The following is a 20454-nucleotide window of genomic DNA, read 5'->3' on the forward strand; positions in this document are numbered from 1 at the left end:
ATCATGGGAGACACACCAAACTGCATTCAAGTCCCTGCCTCCCCACCCCCTAGCTGGGTAGCCTTGGACAACCTAATAAATCTCTCTGTGCTTCTGTTTCCTGATCTGTCAAGTGGGGATGATGTCAGTTCCTACATCGAATCATTGCAAGGGTTAAATAAAATCATGCATCTATAGCACTTGGTGCTCAGCACATGGTCACACATTCATTAATGGTATTAGTATTAATGTTAGCTTACAGTTACTTAGAATATAGGTTTTTAAACACAGGCCAGAGTGGCAACGGCTGTCACATACTTGCTTCCCTCTGTCCCGCATTCTCTATGGAAGGTGAAAGGCTCTTGTTCACAATCCTTCATAACGAGATTGCCTTGCTTCCGTGTTTCCTGAACTTCTCAAGAGAGTTAAGATGAAATCCCAGAAGTTGTCTATGTTCGAGCTGTTATATGCTTCATGAGAATCTACAGGCTCAGGAACTGCCTCCTATTTTCCTTTCTTTTCAGAGATTAAGGTCTTTCAGAATCACTTGCATTGAATAGTCTTGATAAGAGCCCAAGGCTACACACTGGAGTATCATTTTCAAGAAATGATAGTATGAAACTTTTGCTTCTTGTTGAAGACAGTGTCCGTTTTGTTGACCAGTATCCCTTCTCTAAGCATTAACATGACAAACTTAATCTGAAACCCACTGGTGAGTGAAACGTGTACCCAGAGGAGTTGGCATGTTTCTGCGCCGAGGCCAAGGGCGGTGAACCTGCCTTGTTCTTTCAGCTCACTCAGAAGATCTAGAGCTGAATGGTACGTTCAGGCCATTTCAGTAACCATGTGAACCCTTTTGGGGAGCAGGTTGTTTCTTCCTCTTTGATTGAAAATTTTTTTTTAATATTTAATTAAACCTTATCATAACTCATTTTTACAAAAAGGCAGGTATAAGTAAATGCGTTTTTTCAAAAGAAGAGAAGACAGATTATTTTCAGAAAAAAATCACTTTGCAATAGATGAAAATAACAGATAATCATTGTTCTCAAAAGGCGGAGGGACCAGAGCTTCCCTGGTGGCGCAGTGGTTGAGAGTCCGCCTGCCGATGCAGGGGACACGGGTTCGTGCCCCGGTCCGGGAAGATCCCACATGCAGCGGAGCGGCTGGGCCCGTGAGCCATGGCCGCTGAGCCTGCGCGTCCGGAGCCTGTGCTCTGCCACGGGAGAGGCCACAATAGTGAGAGGCCTGCGTACCACAAAAAAAAAAAAATTAAAAAAAATGGTGGAGGGACCAGTAATGTGAATGAGAGGGGTTACCATTGACTAGAAGATTAGGAAGGCACTAATATTTGAGAGCCAGCTCTGTGGAAGGTGCATGATGAATACCCTATATGTGTTTTACTCATATAATTATTAGTGTTACTTAACAAAGGAACCATAGGGGTCCCTAAGGTTTTTATAATTTGGCCAAGACTCCATAGCTGATGTGTCAAGACCAGGTGTGTAACTCAGGTCTGTGTGACTCCAAAGTATCAGTTAGGCCAAACCATCTTTAAAATGACTCGGGGGCTCTGGAGTTAATCTTTTGCTATGAAAGGAGAGTCTCCAGGGAGACAGAATTCTGAATCAAAACAAGAGTATCTCGTTCTGAAGAATGTTCAGTGAAGTGAGGAAGATTTGAAAGGCGGAATGACCTTCATTCTGTATCCGTAGTTGTTGTCTTCCTTTACTGAACCAACAGAGATATCTTCTATCTCATCACCTGGAAGATGACATTTCCCTTTAAAAGCATTGCTGGGGTTCCTCATGTTTTGTGACTTGGAAACGTTTGACCCTAGGCAGGAAGCAGACCTTCCCCTGAGCACGCTGAAGATTTTGCACATTTTAGGTTAACCTAAGAAAGACCCAAAGTCCTAGTGGAAGTGCCCTAAGATTTCACTTTAGGAAAGGCCGCCTGTCTTCCAAACACAGGACTTTCAGGGCCCCCTGGGCCAGCAGCCAGCTGCCAACTGTGGGCTTTGCGCACAAGACAAAGATGTCCCCCTGAGTCCATGGCAGAGTCGATCAGGACTCGGTTCTTGCTGTGCCCTGTGCCTCACTTTACAGTCCACATTTCACACTCGACAATGGTAGCTATTCAGCTTGCCCGTCTCCCATAAACACCTGCTGGCCGACCCAACACTGGTCTCCAGCCTGGGTATGAAGAGAGACAATGAGCTGCACTGTTCCATATAGCTACCTATGGCTATTTAAGTTAATTAAAATTAAATAAAATTCAAAATTTCTTCTATTCCTATTGAATAAGCAGGTACAGAGTATTTGCATCATTGCAGAAAGTTCTTTCGAACATTGCTGCAAGAATTACAGTTGTCAAGGGTGATTAGCTGCATAATGATCTATGTGACATATAACTTTAATCAGCCCTGGAGACCTTCTTACCAGGCTGTGAGCTTTGAAACCAGCTTTTCCCTCTGACCTTCACACACACACACACACACACACACACACACACACACACACACACAAAGAGTGAAGCACAAAATGATCTCCATATTTTCAGTTTTTGAGTTGGGGGAATGAAAAGATGGCTATTAACGTACTAACATTTCTAATTGACTGAAAGACCTCTATACTAACTCCTGTTTTCTCTTTAAATGCTACTAAACAATCTTTGCTAATGTTCTCACTGCTTCCTGCTAATTGCTTTTAGTGACACAATCCACTCATTCATTGCCCAGAGGGATTGGGGAACTAGTAACATCATGCTGGGTTTTGAATAGAAAATACACATTTTTCTTACCATAAAAGAAACTGCGAATCAAGCTACCACTGATGGCTGACACTGAAACTGTCTCACCCAACAAGTCGGTGCACTCTGCTGGTCGGAGGTGGCATCTCTGCTCTCCTATATAGGGGCTCTGCCTCCAAGACAGCCACACACAAGTTATGATGCCTCTAAACCTTCCCAGAGCTAACGACTCCAGCCTTTATCCTGAGAGAGATACTGGCTGAGTATCCACCCATTTGTTTGAGTCAAAACAACCTTCCCAAGCCGTTCAGCCCCTTTTCCAATATTTTGTCATCCATCCAAGACTTCCTATTTGATGGGAGGAGCAGAACACATCACTCACATCGATGATGCACCGATCTTTTGTTCTCCACCATCTTAGTAGTAGACAGAGAAAGAGGAACTTCTATAGGATAAGAGAAGAGGTAGCCAGAGGTAGGAGGAAAACCAGAAGCTGGTGGTGTCATAAAAGTCAAGAGAATTTAAGCCTCTGGAAGGAGGAAAATCTGTCAACTATACCCTGTATTGTTATGGCAAGGTTCCAAGTAGCCTTTTGTGTTTCTTTAAACAAACAGTGACTACAGCTTTTCAAGGAAGACGGTTGTTTTACCTCCCGGAACCCTGATAAATAGCCACTGTTTTCAATAGTTTCTGAATGTAGGAGTGTGTTGCACGAGAGATTTTCCCTGTTCCTGTTTTTCCCTGTAGTATAGGCAGAGTTGCTGAGTCACAGTCCCTACTTCCCAGACCTGGGAAACAAGTGTTTCCACCATATTTCTTTAAGTTGCCACTAAGAGCTAGGGAGCTCCTTCTCCTTGAGCTGCTTGGCTTTGTCCCTCATGTCTGCCTTTCATCCTAATAATTTTTGCTGCACCCAGTAGAGTACTGTAGGCACTCTGCAAATATTCACTGGAGAAATAGACGTAACGTATTAAATAGACAACTTACGAAAGTATGTGTGCAGCAAATTTTTGAAGTGTTGCAAATGAATGTAAGTTGTGCATTTTACTCCACAGTATATGTTTGTACCACTTAAAGTTCTCAATGCTCCCCCAATTATATGGAAGATGATTGACCCATTTGTGCCATATTGACCCTTGGGCTTCAGGTTACCACTGCCAATCCCTAGAGTTTACCCCGGTTTGAAAAGTGAGGGATTTCTAGGAAGAACAGGCTAAGACCTCACTCAAAATAAGACCAGCGTGTCCAAGCACAGCTCACCAACTTCCTTCCCAGCTTTCTGTCACTGTTTTTCAGTTGCTCACTTAGCCAAAGTCCCATCTCAGAGGTAGCAGGGGAAGGAGAGCTCTCTAGGAAATTTTTCAAGCTAGATTTGTGGCCATCACAGTTCATTTAGACAAGGTGAAAGGTCCTTCGGGGGGAAGAAATCTCTACAATTACTCATGCCAGGTTCCCAAGAGCACTGTTGGTGCTCGTGGCCAAAACTTGGCCCTCTCCTTTGGAATTGCAATTCCTATTGTGAATTACAAGTCGAATTCCCAAATGTGTTCTCCTCGTGGAAAACTGCCTAATTGAAATGGTTATGAATTATTCAGGGAATAACTTTATTTTCTCCCTTTGAAATGCTCTCCCAGAAGAATGACCTGTGCTGTTGAGTGTGTGTGTGTGTATAGGTATATATATATAACAGAATTCTGAAAATTTAGCAATTCCAGATGTTTTCCTAGCTCTCAAATCACTGTTTCTTTACTCTCAAATTTTCCCACCAGCGTTTAGATTTTTTTAAGTATATGGATTGCCATATTCTGGCTACGTTCAGGAATTCTCAAACCCTGTTTATAGATGAGAAAGGAATCACAGAGGCATTTTGCTTTTGTGGATCCAGTGTGGGTGTTTTCTTTGTTCATTGTGTGGCTTTTACTTCCAGTTTTAAAACTTTCTTTTCTACAAAAAGAATTGTAGTTAAAATGTGGTTTTGCAGTGAAAGCAATTTTAGGTAGAAGAACATTTTGCTTAAACATTATAGAGACCTTTTTGGTCAGAGTGGCTTCAAAATAATTTGTGTTTGTAGACACAGTAATGGGGTGACTTGACCAAAGCCACTGTGTTTGCCAATTGCATAATGTCACAAAGGGGTTTACAGGTCAGGGATGCTCTGTGCCTTAAGCATCTTGACCAGTGGGTCTTCATTTATCAATTTAGCCAACAGCAACTGTGTAACTTCCACGTGCCAGGCACTGTGCCAAGGGACCAGTGCAGTACAATTGTGAAGACAGTGGTTGTCATCAGAGCGCCCTGGCTTCTCCACACTGTCAGGGCTGATGTGTGTCCTGGAGTCCTCTTCTGTCAGTAACCTTTCACACTGAACCCACTGGAGCAAGTTGCTTACCTAGGGTCTATGGCAGATAATGGGGAATACTAAGGGGCTTAACATGGGAGCACCAAGGATCCAAGGAGATGCTGGAGCAGCTAAGAGGATGGGAAGGGTCCCTTTGGCTGCAGTAATCAGAGAGGGCTTCCTGGAGGAGGCAGCATCTAGCACTGCCCTGAGAGCTGCACAAAGATTGCTGTCACAATCTAAGTTTCTTATCTAGAAAAAGCACTCTCTGCCTCCTTCTTGCTGCCTCACCAGCTTATTCAAAAATTTTTATTACATTTGGGGAAGTCAACTTAAAGGAGTTATTTATGAGAATGATCCTAAGGTACTGGTCACACTTATTTAAGAGAACTAAACTCTAGGAAAGAGAGAGGAGATAATTGCAATATCCTCATTCTTGGATAAATTTCTGAGTTATTAGTGTATTTCCTCATGAATTCCATCCCTTGTGTGTATCACTAGCTTCCTAACAGTTTATTCATTGATTAGTTTGTGGGCATAGGCCTCAGGGGTGAGGGGTTTGATATGCCAACTGGGATATGGCACAACCATCTCATCAGTCTTACAATCTCACAGAGGAAAGTGGAAGCAGAAAAATTCCGAGAGAGCTGTTTTCTCTTCATCTCCCTCCCCACTTTTGTCAGGCCCAACTGAATAAAGAATAATCCCCTAGTCATTCTAGTAACCCTCTGGAAGCCACCACCTCAGAAACTCTGTTGCCGTTGTCCTCAAAGGATTTGATAACTTTCCCAGTGGCACCAAATGTCTACCAAGAAGGACAGGAGCTAACTAAATATCAAAATCTAGAAGGGACTAACTTCCAGGGCTCTAGAATCATTCCTTCTTGAAGAATTAAAATCAAGGAACTGTGTGTTCTCCTAGGCAAGACTATGACGAAATAAGGATGTCAATATTTTTTGGAAACCAGAATCGCTTACCTGGTAAATTTGTGTTTTTTTCCCCCAGACAAGTTTTGGTATTGTCGGCTGTCACCAAACCACAAGGTCCTGCATTATGGAGACTTGGAAGAAAGTCCTCAGGGAGAAGTGCCCCACGATTCCTTGCAGGACAAACGTAAGTGCCTCTCCTGTGTTGGAGGCCTGAGTTTTGGTTGCTTGTTCGTTTCCTGGTCACAGAATATCATGCAGAAAGACTGTCAACCTCAGTAAACCCATTAGGCATGTCTCATCTAGCTGTGAGTCCTGGCCGAGCCGTCTCATCAAGCATAAGACCTTGATGGATTTGTGGTTTGGGACTGAAGAGGGGAGGAGGTAAAAGGAATGCTCACCTATCTTTCCTGAAAGACGTAAACCTGGGGTTCAAACACCCACTTCTACGTTACTTGTCCAAGTGTTATTCTAAGGAGCAAAAACAATATAAACCTGATTGTCAGTTGTCTTTTTCTGATGACCCAGAATAATTTCACATGAATCACGTACTTGATCCCACCACGTTTATGCGTTATAGTTCACTGTATCCCACACTTATAATGCAGAGCTAATGCCAGATCCACGTATGGCTAGTTTACTTCCAAGAAGTAACTCAGACACTCAATAGCATTCTGTTGTTTCCTAAATATTCCCCAAAATACATATTATTTATACCGATTTGCTATTTCTGTACCATGTCTCTTAAAGAGCCAGTCATATGCTAGATTATTTTAGCCCAACACCAAAGCAGGTTCCAGGTTTTTTTAGTTAGCATTAAGTGTACTAATTAAACAAAGTATTACAGAAATAATAAAATACACAAAGGTAATGGATTAATTTGGAAGAGAAATGAGATAAAGTTAGGCATAGCCTCAGAGGATATCTCAGGTAGAGAAATCAAAGAGTGAGAAAAAAGTAAAGACACTTTAAAATAACTTTTACAAATCACCTTGACCCTGCCATGAGTCATATGAACAAGTCGCAAACAGAATCCTTACCTCCAGGTCCTAGCACCTTCCCCCTTGTCACCCCAGGGCCTATGGAAGTCAAATCTGTACTGTCTTCCTTGCAGCTCATGGCCATCACAGGGGAAAATAAACCACAAGTGGCAAATTCCTGACACACTCAGACTCTGTGCTGACATATTAGACAGACAGCCTGGAACATTCTCGCTTCCTCCAGCTTAAAAATGGGACAGTCTGGTCTTCATAATGTCATTTAGTTCAGAAGGCAATCTTATTTCCTTTCATGGGAGCACTGCCTCTTCAGCCCACGTTATTTGAAACCCAGTACCGCAGAGTCTGGGGCAGTGTCTATGCATTCTTGCTATGGGGTCTCCCCAGGCCTCTGCCTGTAATAAGGACCCTCCCTTCAGGTCTCAGAAAGCCTTCCGTATCCCACCATGGACAGAGCTGGACCAGTGGTTCTCAGAGTGTGGTCTTTGGACCACCAGCAGCAGCATCACCTGGGAAATTACTAGACATGCAGCTTCTCAGATCCTCACTCCCAGACGTGATGAATCACAAACTCTGGGGATGGGGCCAACAACCTCTGTCTTAACAGACCCTCCAGGCGTTTCTGATGAGCGCTCAAATTGAGAAGTGTGGAGCCAGATGTTGCCTGACACACTTCATAGTGAGTCCCTAAATTGGGCTTTCACCAATACGTAAATATTTTAAAAGAACAAGAAAAGTGAATCGACAGTGGGTTGCCAACTTTCAGTTTTGGCAGAAATAAAGGCTATTATAAAAGAAAATCTAACTAAAATTTAATATCACATTGCTTTCATTTTAAAAAGGGCTCTTGATCAAACAAAACGAAAGACCAGAAAGGCCTAATCTTGGAGTAAAGGACAGTCCCTTGTACTAACTTAAATTAGCTGTGTGAAAAACTCACAGCAGTGTCTTCATTTTCCTCTGTTTGCTATTAACTGGTGAAAAACTCACTGATGAAACCTCCCTCATGAACTCAGAACTGTCCAGAGGCCAGCTATTTGGAATCTCTGCTCTAATGCAGTAAAATGAAGAGTTAGAGGTCAAAGCAACCACAAGCTCTATATGAAGTCTTTCACCGCCTCGTTCTTAACCTGACCAGGAAATAGGGAAAGTGGTCTGGGCAGGAAAACAGAAAAACCACAGCTGGATTCATTCCTAACCCACATGGCCCAGAGAATCGGCGCTCCTACTCACTGGCTGTGTTATTTATCTCCATAGTTATAGGGATCTAGTCCTCTTCTCCACCCACAGATAGGCACTAGATGGGCGTGGATTGTAGGTTTAAATGCAGCGCTCTCATTCTCGCTGGTTGTGCTGCTTAGGAAGTCGGTAGCCCTGCCCCTAGAGAAGGTCAAGTCGTGGACAGTACCTGAGCCTTGAGTAGGGACGGTCTCTGGGCTAGAAACCCGAGGGCCGATGCCAGGGAGAGCCAGCTCGCCAGGGTGGTTGCAGAAGAGCCAGGACAGAGCTGCAGATCTCCAAACAGTTTTTGGTCGTGGCCACAGAGTGAGGCTGCTTCTCGGAAAGGGTTGCATCAGTCCCTCTGACAGTGGCTGTGAAACTCATCCACTCCTTTCCTCTGCGGCCTTTGAAGTCTAGTAATTCAGAGTTCCAGAAGAGCTGCTCCGTAAACAGTTATCCATTGCAAGGCAAACCAAGAATGAGTACCTGTGCAGGTGTGTGCATATGAGAGGATGTGGTGTGTGTGTGTGTGTGTGTGTATGTGTGTGTTGAGGAGATTATATCTGTATGCACATGTGTGCCAGGGAGGGGGTATATTTCATGTAATGAAGTCAAATGAAACTATTGTGTGCCTGAGATGAGAAGGTCCCAGCCTAGGAAACTAAAGTTTGCTGCTTCAGGCCTGCCATCTGGTTTGCATTTAATTACAGATCGCATCCTGCCTGGAGCAAAATAGTCCATCCTCTTGGAGCCCTTAGTCAAAAACCTCATTCCACTAGAAAAATGAGACATTCCTTTAATTCATTTCAAGTACCCTTGCTCTTGCTGTGTACAATTGCCCTCTCTTGCGACCAAGGGGAAAATTGTCTTCCACCCCTTGAGTTAATCAGTGCTGAATACTGAGATATTGGTGAATCAAATAGCATAATTGAATCCTCTTAATCCAGAGAGTGCAAGTGGAGATTGAGGGCCTCTCCTTAGCTGTCTTCATGTCTAAAGATTTAGCAAATCTCTCTTCTCGTATTCCTTTTGTTAGGCAAGAAACATGGCCCTTGAAAATCCACATCTCCTAACCTCCCTTCGCCCCACATTCCTCCCACCAGGTTTATAGACTCTCATCACCCCCACTAAACACCAGACTCCTCTGCTTTCCAGCAGTGCCTGGGCCCCTCAGAGACTCCCTTTGAAAGAGTCTAGGCCAGCGCTCTTCACTCCCACATCAAAGGGTTTTGCTCCCTCACACAAGGCCATGAAGCCTGTTACAGCAGAGGAGAGGAGCAATGGCCAGAGCAAAGCAAAGTGGGCAATTTGGGTCATTGAAGCTTGGGGAATAATTCAGGTCCCTCAATCTACAGAGAGAATTAACTTTGACTGTTGATAATGAGAACAACCGCAAATAACATCTTTCGAGTGTTTACTCAACTCCAGGCACTGTGCTAAGAGCTCTACGTTACATAATAAATTATCCTCCCCACAACCTGAAGAGGTAGGTATCATTGGAAAATTAGGATTAGGAAAATGAGGCACAGAAAAGTTAAGTAACCTGTTGAAGGTCACACGTCCAATAAATAATAGAGCAAAGATCTGAATGCAGCCATCCAACTCCACGGCCTAGATTTTTACCCACTTCTCCAGACCACCTAGATTCAAAGCCAGCAGTGATCTTGGCTCCAGCACTGAGTTAATTCTCAGAACAGCCCTATGCGATGGATGATATTATAGTTCTACATTGTAGACAAGAAAGCTTATGCTCTAAGAACTTAAGCCCAAAGTGGTATAGCCGGTAGGTGCACCTAGAATTCAAATCCAGGCTCTGTGATTGTAAAGGCACAGCCCTTCCAACCACTCCAGGCTTCCAAGTTAGAGTCCAGATTCTTTACTAAACTGTACTGGGATCAGCCTGCCCCTCCTCTGTATTTCTGCCCATAGGAGCTTCCACGATGGAGCTGTGTATACAGCAAGTGCTCATGGCTTACTGGTTACTTCCTGGGGTGATTTCTGTCTCAACTTGGCTCCCAAGGGTGAAAGCTAGAACAATTTTTATCATGGTGGCCACATTTACTTTTTCAAAGGCATTTTTTTTTAATCACAATTAAAGTTCCTTCCCCAGATAGTAGCAATCAAAGAGTTTCCTGAACATATCTGAAGTGATAACCACTTCCAGGGCTGTGTTCAGCATGATTTGGGGGGCTGACATCTTCCAAACATAGGGAAAAATCATGGCCTAGCAAGGGACCATAGAATAGAAGAAAGAGCAGCAGTCCCAGCTCTGTCCCTCACTAGCTGTGTGATGTTGCATGATTTATTTCTTCTCTTTAGTCCTCAGTCTTCCCATCTATAAAATGGGAGCGTTGAATTAGATTGTCTCAATCCAGCTCAAACTGAAAAAAGCATTGAAAGAAATGAGGCCAGGCTGCAAGGAGTTAGAGTTGGCGTTAGGGAACCAGTGGTGACCCTTCTGGTTGTCATATCTCTGAACCCCACTTAGTTATGTTGCTCCTACAAAAAAGGGCCTGATAGAAACACCAGCCCTGCTTTGAAGTAACCAAGGGCCCTCTGTTGCCTCTTAAGAGTGTAGATTCAAAGGATATGAGTCTGATTCTGCTCATGGGTTTAGAGAGGACAGCATTTTAGCCCTTCTGATGCCTAATTTTCCAGTGCATCTAGAGACCAACTATGTAAAGAGCAACCTTTAAAAGCCATGCTGTATTTTTAGAATTTTGTGTTTTCCTTTTAGCCGTAATCCTGTGAGTAATATAGCAGCTCGTCTCCTTGACAGGGGACAATGCATGTAAAATACATAAAATATGTAATGCCACAAGCACGGTGGAAGAGTGCTTTTTCTCCGCTGATTCCTTCTCATTAGAGATTCTAAAGACTGCTCCCACGACAGACTTTAGTGTTACTCTTGTCCTGTTCCGAGTTAATCTTGCCCAGTTTTCAAAGCCAAGGGGTAAATTACTATTTATAGATCTTCAAAGACAAGGGGTAACTTACTATTTATAGATCTTCATTGACCATGTTACATATTATACAACAGAAGACTACCCTGTGACTCAAACTCCATCTGAAGCTTGAGGAGGGTTTTGGAGTTGGTATGTTAATTATATCACAAATTCACTTCAGTGGTGGATTTTCATTGAAAAGTAAATCTTAAGTAAACCCAGCTTCCCAAAGTGCCCAAATATCTCCTCTTGGGGTAGTGATTAGGGAGCCAGGTCAGCCACTGAGAACAGGGCTGATTGTTGGTTCTGAAAATGGTTTTGAGGAGAACTGAAGTCAGAGGCTGTGGTCAAAGGTAGTTCAGGAATCACAAGGACCGTCTAAAAGAAGATGCCAATCTCGAGCAGCCAGGCAGAGAAGGAAAGCAGTCCAAGGTCAAGGGTCATGCCATTCAGGAGAGGCTGCATCGCTACATTTTGCTGCAAGGATAAATAACCTCCACAATCTCAGTGGCTCAGGACAGCAAGAGTTTATTTCTCACTCCTCACATTACGTAACTGACATGGACTTTCAAAGGACTGGTCCACACGATCACAGGGACTCAGGCCAATGGCTGCTCCGCCATCCCAGAGCTGTGCCATCTGGATGGACCATGGAACCGGATCAGTCCCTGTGGCTGGAGAAGAGAGGCGGGTAGGCGTGGACTTTTCACTGCCTCAGCTAAGAGAGAGACAGGCCATTTCCTCTCACATGTCACTGACCAGAGCTAATCATATGGCCCCACCTAACTGCAGAAGTTGTTGGGAAGAGTAGTCTTCCATATGGCCGGAAGGAGAGGAGAGGCAGTCATTAGTGAGTACAAGTCAGGTCCACCAAAGAGATCTAGAATCAGGACTGAGCTAGCCGCGGGTGCCTGCAGAGAATCCTGGAAGAGTTCCTCACAGCCTCACTCTTCTCTAGGGTTTGAGAGAGCTCTAGAGGTGTCACAGATTTGGACAAAGTTCTTAGCAACTTTAGGGTACCCGGACAATGTTAGCTTTTAAAGAGCCTTCCTGTTAACGTCGTTTTGACATTCTATATATTTTATAATTCTCTCTCATCTAAATGTCACCCCCAAACCCAATGCCCCAGTAAAAATAGGTGAACTTTCATCATGAAATCTCTCATTATCTTCATCATTAGAGGAGTCTAAGGAATTGATGATGCAAAGCTTCTGCAGATCCTAAGTGAGCTCCTAAATTCACAGTCCCTTACAGGAGTGAAAGATTAGGAATTGGAAAGGGACAGATGACTTTGCAGTTTTTTAAATTAAGCTTCCAAACCATCCTACTGCCTTCTCTCCATCAGATGATCTTAACAAAAGCTTTAAAGGCCCAAACCTTTCCACATGTTTTATCTTCCCCCAGGTTTTGAGTAGGATGAGAGATAACATCATTTTATCAAACTGCATTGCGCTCAGGATTTCCAAGATAAACACCAGCTACCACTTCCCTATCAGAAAGGAATGTTCCCTTTATTTAATTGAGTTTAATTTCATTGTCCATAAAATAGGAATAATAAAACCTGCCTCACAGAATGCTTGTGAGAAGTAATGAGATGGTAAGAGGGAGAATTTGGAGAATGAGGGTTCAGGATGGTTTAGATTCAGATAAATTTTTTTGTGATAAGGTTATTTCCCCTCATTATCCAAAACTCAGAAACTAAAGAGATGTAGCAACTGTAGCAGGAGATATCCATCTGTAGGAAGCATTTGGCATTGCTCCTGGCACATAGATGTCTTCCATAAAATCAGTATCAGTACCACTATTAGTATGATTATTACCGCTGCTTCTAGTACCATCACTTTTAATGCAACTATGATGGGTTTGTTGTTGTTTCTGGTCTTTTTTTTTAGGTATTTGCTTTATTGAACCAAATTCTACTATGAACATAGATTTTTCTCCCCAGGGATGCTTTTTACCAGGGTATAAGGATATATTTTAGTTCCTAGCCCTGGACACCGCTTGACTTCTCTTTTCTTTTCACCTCTTTTCTCTTCTAGCGGTAGTGTCTGGGAATGGCAGCCATAGCAGCAGACTCGATGCTTAGTCTTGCTACTTTCTGGACACTTAAGCTGTCACATGATGTAGTTACTTTCATTTTCTCTTATGAATTGCAGTGCCGGTGGCAGATATCAAAGCTGTGGTGACGGGAAAGGACTGCCCTCATATGAAAGAGAAAGGTGCCCTTAAACAAAACAAGGTATGTTTTCCAAGTTGCAAATTGTTCTATCTGCTCAATACAGTTACTGACTGCAGTGGGCCGAGCCCTTCTTTGGTAGCTATGCTTGTGTGGTTGGTGTGTGTGTGTGTGTGAGAGTGCACACACGCACACACAGTTACACATCTCTTAAACTCAGCTCCTTTTCCTTTCCTCATTCCTTTTACATCTCTTACCTAGTCTTATTCTTTCTCTCACTGATCACTTGTCGAATCTCCATGCCTTGCATTCTCTCACTTCCTTTCTACGTACAGCCCTAGGAATTGCCCTCTCTCTGTTGTCACCAGTCTTCTCTCAAGCCTTTTCCACTCATCTCCATCCATCCTCTGGGCCTCTCCTAACCTTCTATTTATGTTCATGTTCTCCCTTCTGCACTTCCACCCCAATCCCTTTCGTTTCCTCCTTCTTGTTACCCGCCTGGTGTCTCAGTGAAGTCTGGGAAAGGGAGGAGAGACTAGATGGCTCAAAACAAATCTTAGAAAACTTTTAAAGGCCTGATATTCTTCAGCATCATGGGAAATATTGTGAAACAGTTCAAACCCAGCTTAAGGGAGAAAATCTTCCCAGAGGTGAATATTGCTTCAATACTCTTCACATTGCAATATTCTTCACCCTCCCCATCATGTTGTTCCCCATGACAGCCTACATTCCATAACAGAGGGTATGGGAGGTGGCATTTTCTGAAAAGATGGAGGAATTTCCCTTGCCCCCCGTTTGGAGGTATTTGCCCTTGGAGGGGCCATCAGGGAGCCAATTTTTTACTTCTTGGCATCTTGTGTTACATAGTATCTGTCCATGAACAAAATTAATCAGCTTCATCTGGAAGCTTCAGGCACCTCGGAGCCAAAAATGTCACATAGATCAATAGGTTGCTTCTTTATTGTCCCGTGTCATTATCTAAGAGACATGTAAACGTTATACACATCCTAGTTATCAATCAGTGTTGAAGGGAATAATGCCTGCCCTGTAATTTCAGTCATTATAAGATGAAGGTGAATCCAGGTCTGCATAAGATGACCCTATCTATGGTTAAGGAAAATCAAAAGCACTAAAAAAGTGCTGTTTAGGAAGAAAACAGGGAGAGGTTACAGCCAAGGAGACAGATAACAAGATTTTTGTTTCTTAAGTTACATAAGTATAACTCACCTCAAGTCCATATGAATCCTTCTGTGTCGAGCCTGTCACAGTGCTATCATATAAAACACTGAGTGACATAAGGGCATGCCTTGGGGTCTGTAGGTCATCTGTTACACAGAATTTCTTTCTTCTCCAAGATATGGGGAAGTAGGGATTCAACAGCTCATCATATACCAGAAGAGCATCCTTAACTAGAGACGCAAGTCCCCAGCCTTCATGGTTTGCCTCCTGTGGGGCCGCCTTCCTTCAAGACCACCTGATAACAGATGGAGCACCGGCTCTGCTCAGCTCCAGCTGAGGTCCCCCTGGTTATATAACACTTGGAGCCGAGCAGGACAAGGTGTGAGGAAATTGGCAGCAAAAGAGTCTGTAACCTAAAGAAGGCTAGGAGGGGTATAGTTGGCAGCCAAGCAACTTGCAAGGACTCAAGCATTCTGATTGGGACAGCGAATTATGTAAAACAGGTGTGAAGGAACTTCTGGTTTCACCCCAACCTGTAAAGAGCCTAGGAGTTGTCACTCCTATCCTTACAGTAAGAAGAAACTGAATAAAGTGAAAATCAACAATTTTCTTGGAACTACCAAGAGAACTGATGTTGCAGGGGAGACCACAGCCATGGAATCTGGAGAGTCAGGTGCATCCAGAGAGTCACAGCCAGATCTGCTCACCTGAAGCAGAATCTACTGGAGCCGTAAGCTGTAAGATCATTTAGCTGGCAATTCTGATGACTGCTAGTATGAGAGTGAGAAACTCCTGGGGGTTGCAGTCTTGTGGGGGCATACTTTGATGGGCTTTATTTCCAGTAAACCTAGCAGATTCTCTCAGTGAAGATCTTATGGAGAGTCCCCCATCCCCCACTGCCCACTTCCATCATGGCTCTGGGAGGGGAAAGAGGTGAGTAATCCTGGAATATGACAGAGCCTTCTCCATAACGAAGCCCTGTTCTCCAAACCTTTATCCCAGCTAGGGGAAAGGAATTTCTCCCATTGCATTCCTTTTTAGACTTCTTATCTCAACCACAGGGTTGGGGTTGGGGGAGATATAATCAACAGCAGTCAGAACCTCAAGGAAATCAGTAGGAAACTCTGTAGCTATGCTACTGGGAAAGCTATACTACTAGAGATACACTTGAGAAGGTGACAGCCACAAGACATAGGACCCCCAAAAGATGGAGATTTAATTGGAAAGTTATGGAGTGCTATCCCTCACCCATATCCTACCACTATACCACTAGACTCCAAAATAGTAACACTGGATTATACCTGAAAGTTCTGCAAGATACAACCTCTCTCTGAGGAGGAGTATTTAGGGAAGCTCAAAGTCAGTAGGGTAGACAAAAACAGGGACACTAGAGGAATTTGAAGCCTCTGGCACTTACAGTATAGCAAACATTTAACATATCCCAATTCCTTGCTAGATTAACATAAATCATCACTCTAAAGGTCTGTGTATCTCCCTTCCTATTACCTGATACAGCATGTCTGGATTTCAACAAAAAGTTACAAGCATGCCAAAAAGCAATTAAAAAACAGCCTGGAAAAACAAAGCAATCATCAGAACCAGACTGCAGTACGGCACAAATGCTGGGATTATCAGACAGAGAATTTAAAATAACTGTGATTAAAAGGATTAGAGGCTCTAATGGAAAAAGTAAACAACATGAAAGAATAGATGGATAATACAAGCAGAGATGCGGAAACTCTAGAACTGAATCAAAAGGAAAGGGTATAAGTAAAAAGTACTGTAACAGAAGTGAAATAAAATATGCTTTTAATGGGCTCTTCAGTAGACTTGACATGGCTGAGGAAAGGATTAGTGAGCTTGAAAATGAGTCAGTAGAAACTTCCTAAACTGAAATGCCAAAAGGAAAAAAATTAGAACATCAGAGAACTGACAGACAATTGCAAAAAGTATAATATATGTATAATTAAAATACCAAAAGAAAGAGAATAGAACTGAAGAAATATTGAATCAATAATGGCCAAGAACTTTCCAAAATTAAAGATAGATATCCAACCACAGATCCAGGAAGCTTAGAAGATACCAAGCAGGATAAATACCAACACACACACACACACACACACACACACACACACACACACACACACACACACACACACACACACACACACACACCCCTAGGCATATCATATTCCGACTGAAGAAAACCAAAGAGAAAGAGAAAATCTTAAACCACAGGAGGAAAAACACCTTACTGGTAGAAGAACAAATATTAAAATTAAAGTAGATTTCTCATCAGAAACCATGCAAGCAAGAAGAAAGTAGAGTGAAATATTTAGTGTTAAAAAAAAACAACTTAAAATTCCATATCCAGTGAAATTATCTTTCCAAAGTGAAGGGGAAACGCTTTCTAAGATAACCAAAACCAAGGAGATTCATTGCCAGCAGACCTACTCTGCAAGAAATTCTTCAGCCAGAAGGAAAATTACATAGGTTAGAAACTTGAATCTACATAAAGAATGGAAGAGTGTCAGAGAAGGAATAAATGAAGGTAAAATAAAAATATATTTTTTTCTTATTAATTCATCAAAAAGATAATTCTTTGCTTAAAATAATAATAGTAAAATGTGTTAGATGATTATAGCATATGGATCAGTGAAATGAATGACAGCAAAGTCATAAGGGATAGGAGGGAGGAGTTGGGATACTCAAAACAGAAGACAAAAAAAGGGAGAAAATTAAAAATAAAGAACAAATACAACACATGAAAAGAGTTACAAACATGGCAGATATAATCTAACTATATCAATAGTCATTTTAAATGTCGGTGGTCTAAATACACTGATTAAAAGACAGACATTGTCCAAGTGGATAAAAAGCAAGACCAACTATATGGTTTTCTACAAGAAACCCACTTAAATATAAGGACTAAGATAGGTGAAAGTAAGGGGATGGACAAAGATATCAAAATACATGAGACAAACTGAGAGAACTGAAAGGAGACATTCACAAACCCATTATTATCCTGGAGATTTTGGTACCCTTCTGTCAGTAATTGATACATCAAGTGGAAAGAAAATCAATAAGGATATTGATTACTTGAACAGCACCATCAGTCAACTACGTCCAATTAACAAATCCACCCAACAACAGAATACACATTTTTCTCAACCTTACAAGAAGCATTCACCAGGATAGACCACATTCTGGGCCATAAAATACATCTTAACAAATTTAAAAGAAGAGCAATCACACAAAGTATGTTTTACTTCACAATGGAATTAGACTAGTAATAAAGAACAGAAAGATAGATAGAAAATCCCCCAAATGTTTGGAAATTGAAAACACACTATCAAATAACCCATAGTTTAAAGAAGTCTAAAGAGAAATTACAAAATGTTTTAAACTAAGTAGAATGAAAATATAACTTATCAAAATGTATGGGTTTTAGTGAAAGCCGTGCATAGAGGGAAATTTATACCATTAAATGCATGTATTAGAAAAGAGGAAGGATCTAAAATCAATAAAGTTTCCACCTTAGGAAACTAGAGAAAAAAGAGCAATTTAAGCCTAAAGCAAGCAGAAGAAAAGAAATAGTAAATATTAGAGATGAATGAAATTGAAAATAAGAAAACAGTAGAGAAAATCAACAAAATCAAAACTTGGTCCTTGGGCTTCCCTGGTGGCGCAGTGGGTGAGAGTCCACCTGCCGATGCAGGGGACACGGGTTCGTGCCCCGGTCCGGGAAGATCCCACATGCCGCGGAGCGGCTGGTCCCGTGAGCCATGGCCGCTGAGCCTGCGCGTCCGGAGCCTGTGCTCCACAGCGGGAGAGGCCACAACAGTGAGAGGCCTGCGTACCACAAAAAAAAAAAAAAAAAAAAAAACTTGGTCCTTGGAAAACATAAATAAAATTGATAAATTTCTAGCCTGACTAACCAAGAGAAAATGAAAGAAGATACAAGTTACCAATATCAAAACAGGTGTAGAGATGATGTTCTCATTTGAGCCTAGGATATCTGTGGGTAGTTTTGGCCTTCTTGTAGGAGATTCCTCTCCCCTTAGAGGAGATCAACAAAACAAACTGAGTAAATGACATTTCCAGACTTTAAAAAAAAACTTGTAAATGACACATAGAAAATTGGACAGGTGGGTGGACAGATGGATGGATGGATGGATAATGGGGCACACTGCTATAAACACATAAATAAGACTTCAAATGGAGGCTACTTCCTGGGATTCACTGACAGAGATATTCCAGCCACTCCCAGCTTTTCTAGGCTGCCTTGAGGGCTGAGAGAAACAGTGGTATCTCTACCAGCCTGGCTCTTTCATTTGTATGCATATGAAAATTGTTTGTCTTGTAATGTTAATAGCATTCATACATCTGGTTCATCAGGTAAAACGTCAAAAGGCAGAAAGGAAACCCACAGTTCTAATAATTTATTTCCTCAATCCATCCACACCCACACCCCTTCCCCAGTGCTCCAGAGGCCTGCTCCTCCCTATGTCTGGGACTTCTGGACAGGAGAGGGGAGACCTGCAGCTTAAAAGGAGAGTTGGCCAAAATCTGTCCACAGGAGGTCTGTCAGTGCTCGGCAGTGGGCAGCACCCAAGGCGTGTTGCTGGCTCTTCAGCTTTTCCAGCCAGAGAGTAGGTTCTGACATTTTGTGCCACAGGACTTTCCATTAGCTTAATTACTGAACAGGGCAAACTGGGACATTAGCATCTTTAAGGCAGACACTTGTTAATAGCAAGATGTTGGTAACTGATAGTACTTCTCACTCATTCAACATCTGGCATGCCAGTCATGGTCTAAGACTTGCTCATAGAGTCATTCACTCAGTGCGCATTAGAGCACCTGAGATAGGATAGACCCTGGGCACAGAGTGACGAACAGGCAGACATGGCCCTGTCCTCCTGGAGCTTAGAGTCCAATGTATTTAAAAGAGGTTGGTGCAACAGACAAATTTCTGTGGACACAAGAAGTGTTGGCTTCTTCACAGAGAGATTAGGAAATGTCTAACACTTAGGAAATGTCTAACACTTGAAAAGAATTATCATGGGTGAATGCAAATTCAATTGGAAGAATTTGACTTTCGAGGATTAAGGATTCTAAATTTAAACTCTGTGGTTCATAAAATAAAGTTGATTTGTCGCCGTATCTTTGAAAGTGGGCATTCCTGGTACTTATCCCACTGATTTGGGCCTTAAGAGTTAAACAGTTAACATGTAATCCCCAGAGGGAAGATGTGACCAGATCTCAGTGAAAGGGATAGGAATATATTTGACATGAAAGAAGCTTGAATCTCACCATGTCCAGAGCCCAGCTTTTATTTTTCCAGTATGATTTCATGTACCTGAAATAAGAAGCAGATTATACTAGAAGCTGAGGTTCTAGCCTCAGCTTGAAAAGCCTGGTCGTAACCAAAAAGCCTTTTATTCAGATTTACTTCGTTCACCATTCATACTCATAATGTATAGAGTATCTTCTTTATACCAGGCCTGTGCTGGGTGCTGGGAATCCAAAGATTCGGTATACGACCTGGCGCCTGTCCTTGGGTGTCTAACAGATATAAGACTTAAGTATCAACGTGAAATGACAATCCAATGTTGCCTCTGCCCCAGTAAATTTAAATACCAGGAGAGCCTGGGAGACTTGAGAAAGCTTGTGGAGGAAATGATGTCTGAGCTGGCTTTTGAAAAGGAGAAGTGAGGGGAAGACTTTCTAGGAGGAGGAAACAATATGTGAAAAGGCACGTGGGGCCTTTTGACATGTAAAAGTGCATCCTCTGATTGAGAAACATTCAATTCAGAGTACAGGATTGGTGGGGACAGAGAGAAGAAAATGGGTTAGAGAACTATTGGCTGATCATGCTAAGATAGCTGGGGACCAGAACATTATAGCTGCTTATAGAAGGCAAGATCCTATCTTATTATTCACG

At 42.4% G+C, this 20454-nt stretch overlaps 1 protein-coding gene across 5 annotated transcripts in view; it reads left to right on the forward strand.

Moving 5' to 3' along the window:
* ELMO1 (engulfment and cell motility 1) overlaps nt 1-20454 on the forward strand; it is a 550105-nt gene that overhangs the window by 518607 nt on the left and 11044 nt on the right. For all 5 annotated transcript variants that reach the window (XM_060305403.1, XM_060305401.1, XM_060305402.1 and 2 more), the window contains 2 exons: nt 6071-6178; nt 13312-13394. In XM_060305403.1, the coding sequence (XP_060161386.1) occupies nt 6071-6178; nt 13312-13394 (191 nt within the window). The remainder of the gene's footprint in view (nt 1-6070; nt 6179-13311; nt 13395-20454) is intronic.

Source organism: Globicephala melas, chromosome 9 (genome assembly GCF_963455315.2).
Source record: "Globicephala melas chromosome 9, mGloMel1.2, whole genome shotgun sequence".
In the NCBI taxonomy this organism is placed as follows: Eukaryota; Metazoa; Chordata; class Mammalia; order Artiodactyla; family Delphinidae; genus Globicephala; species Globicephala melas.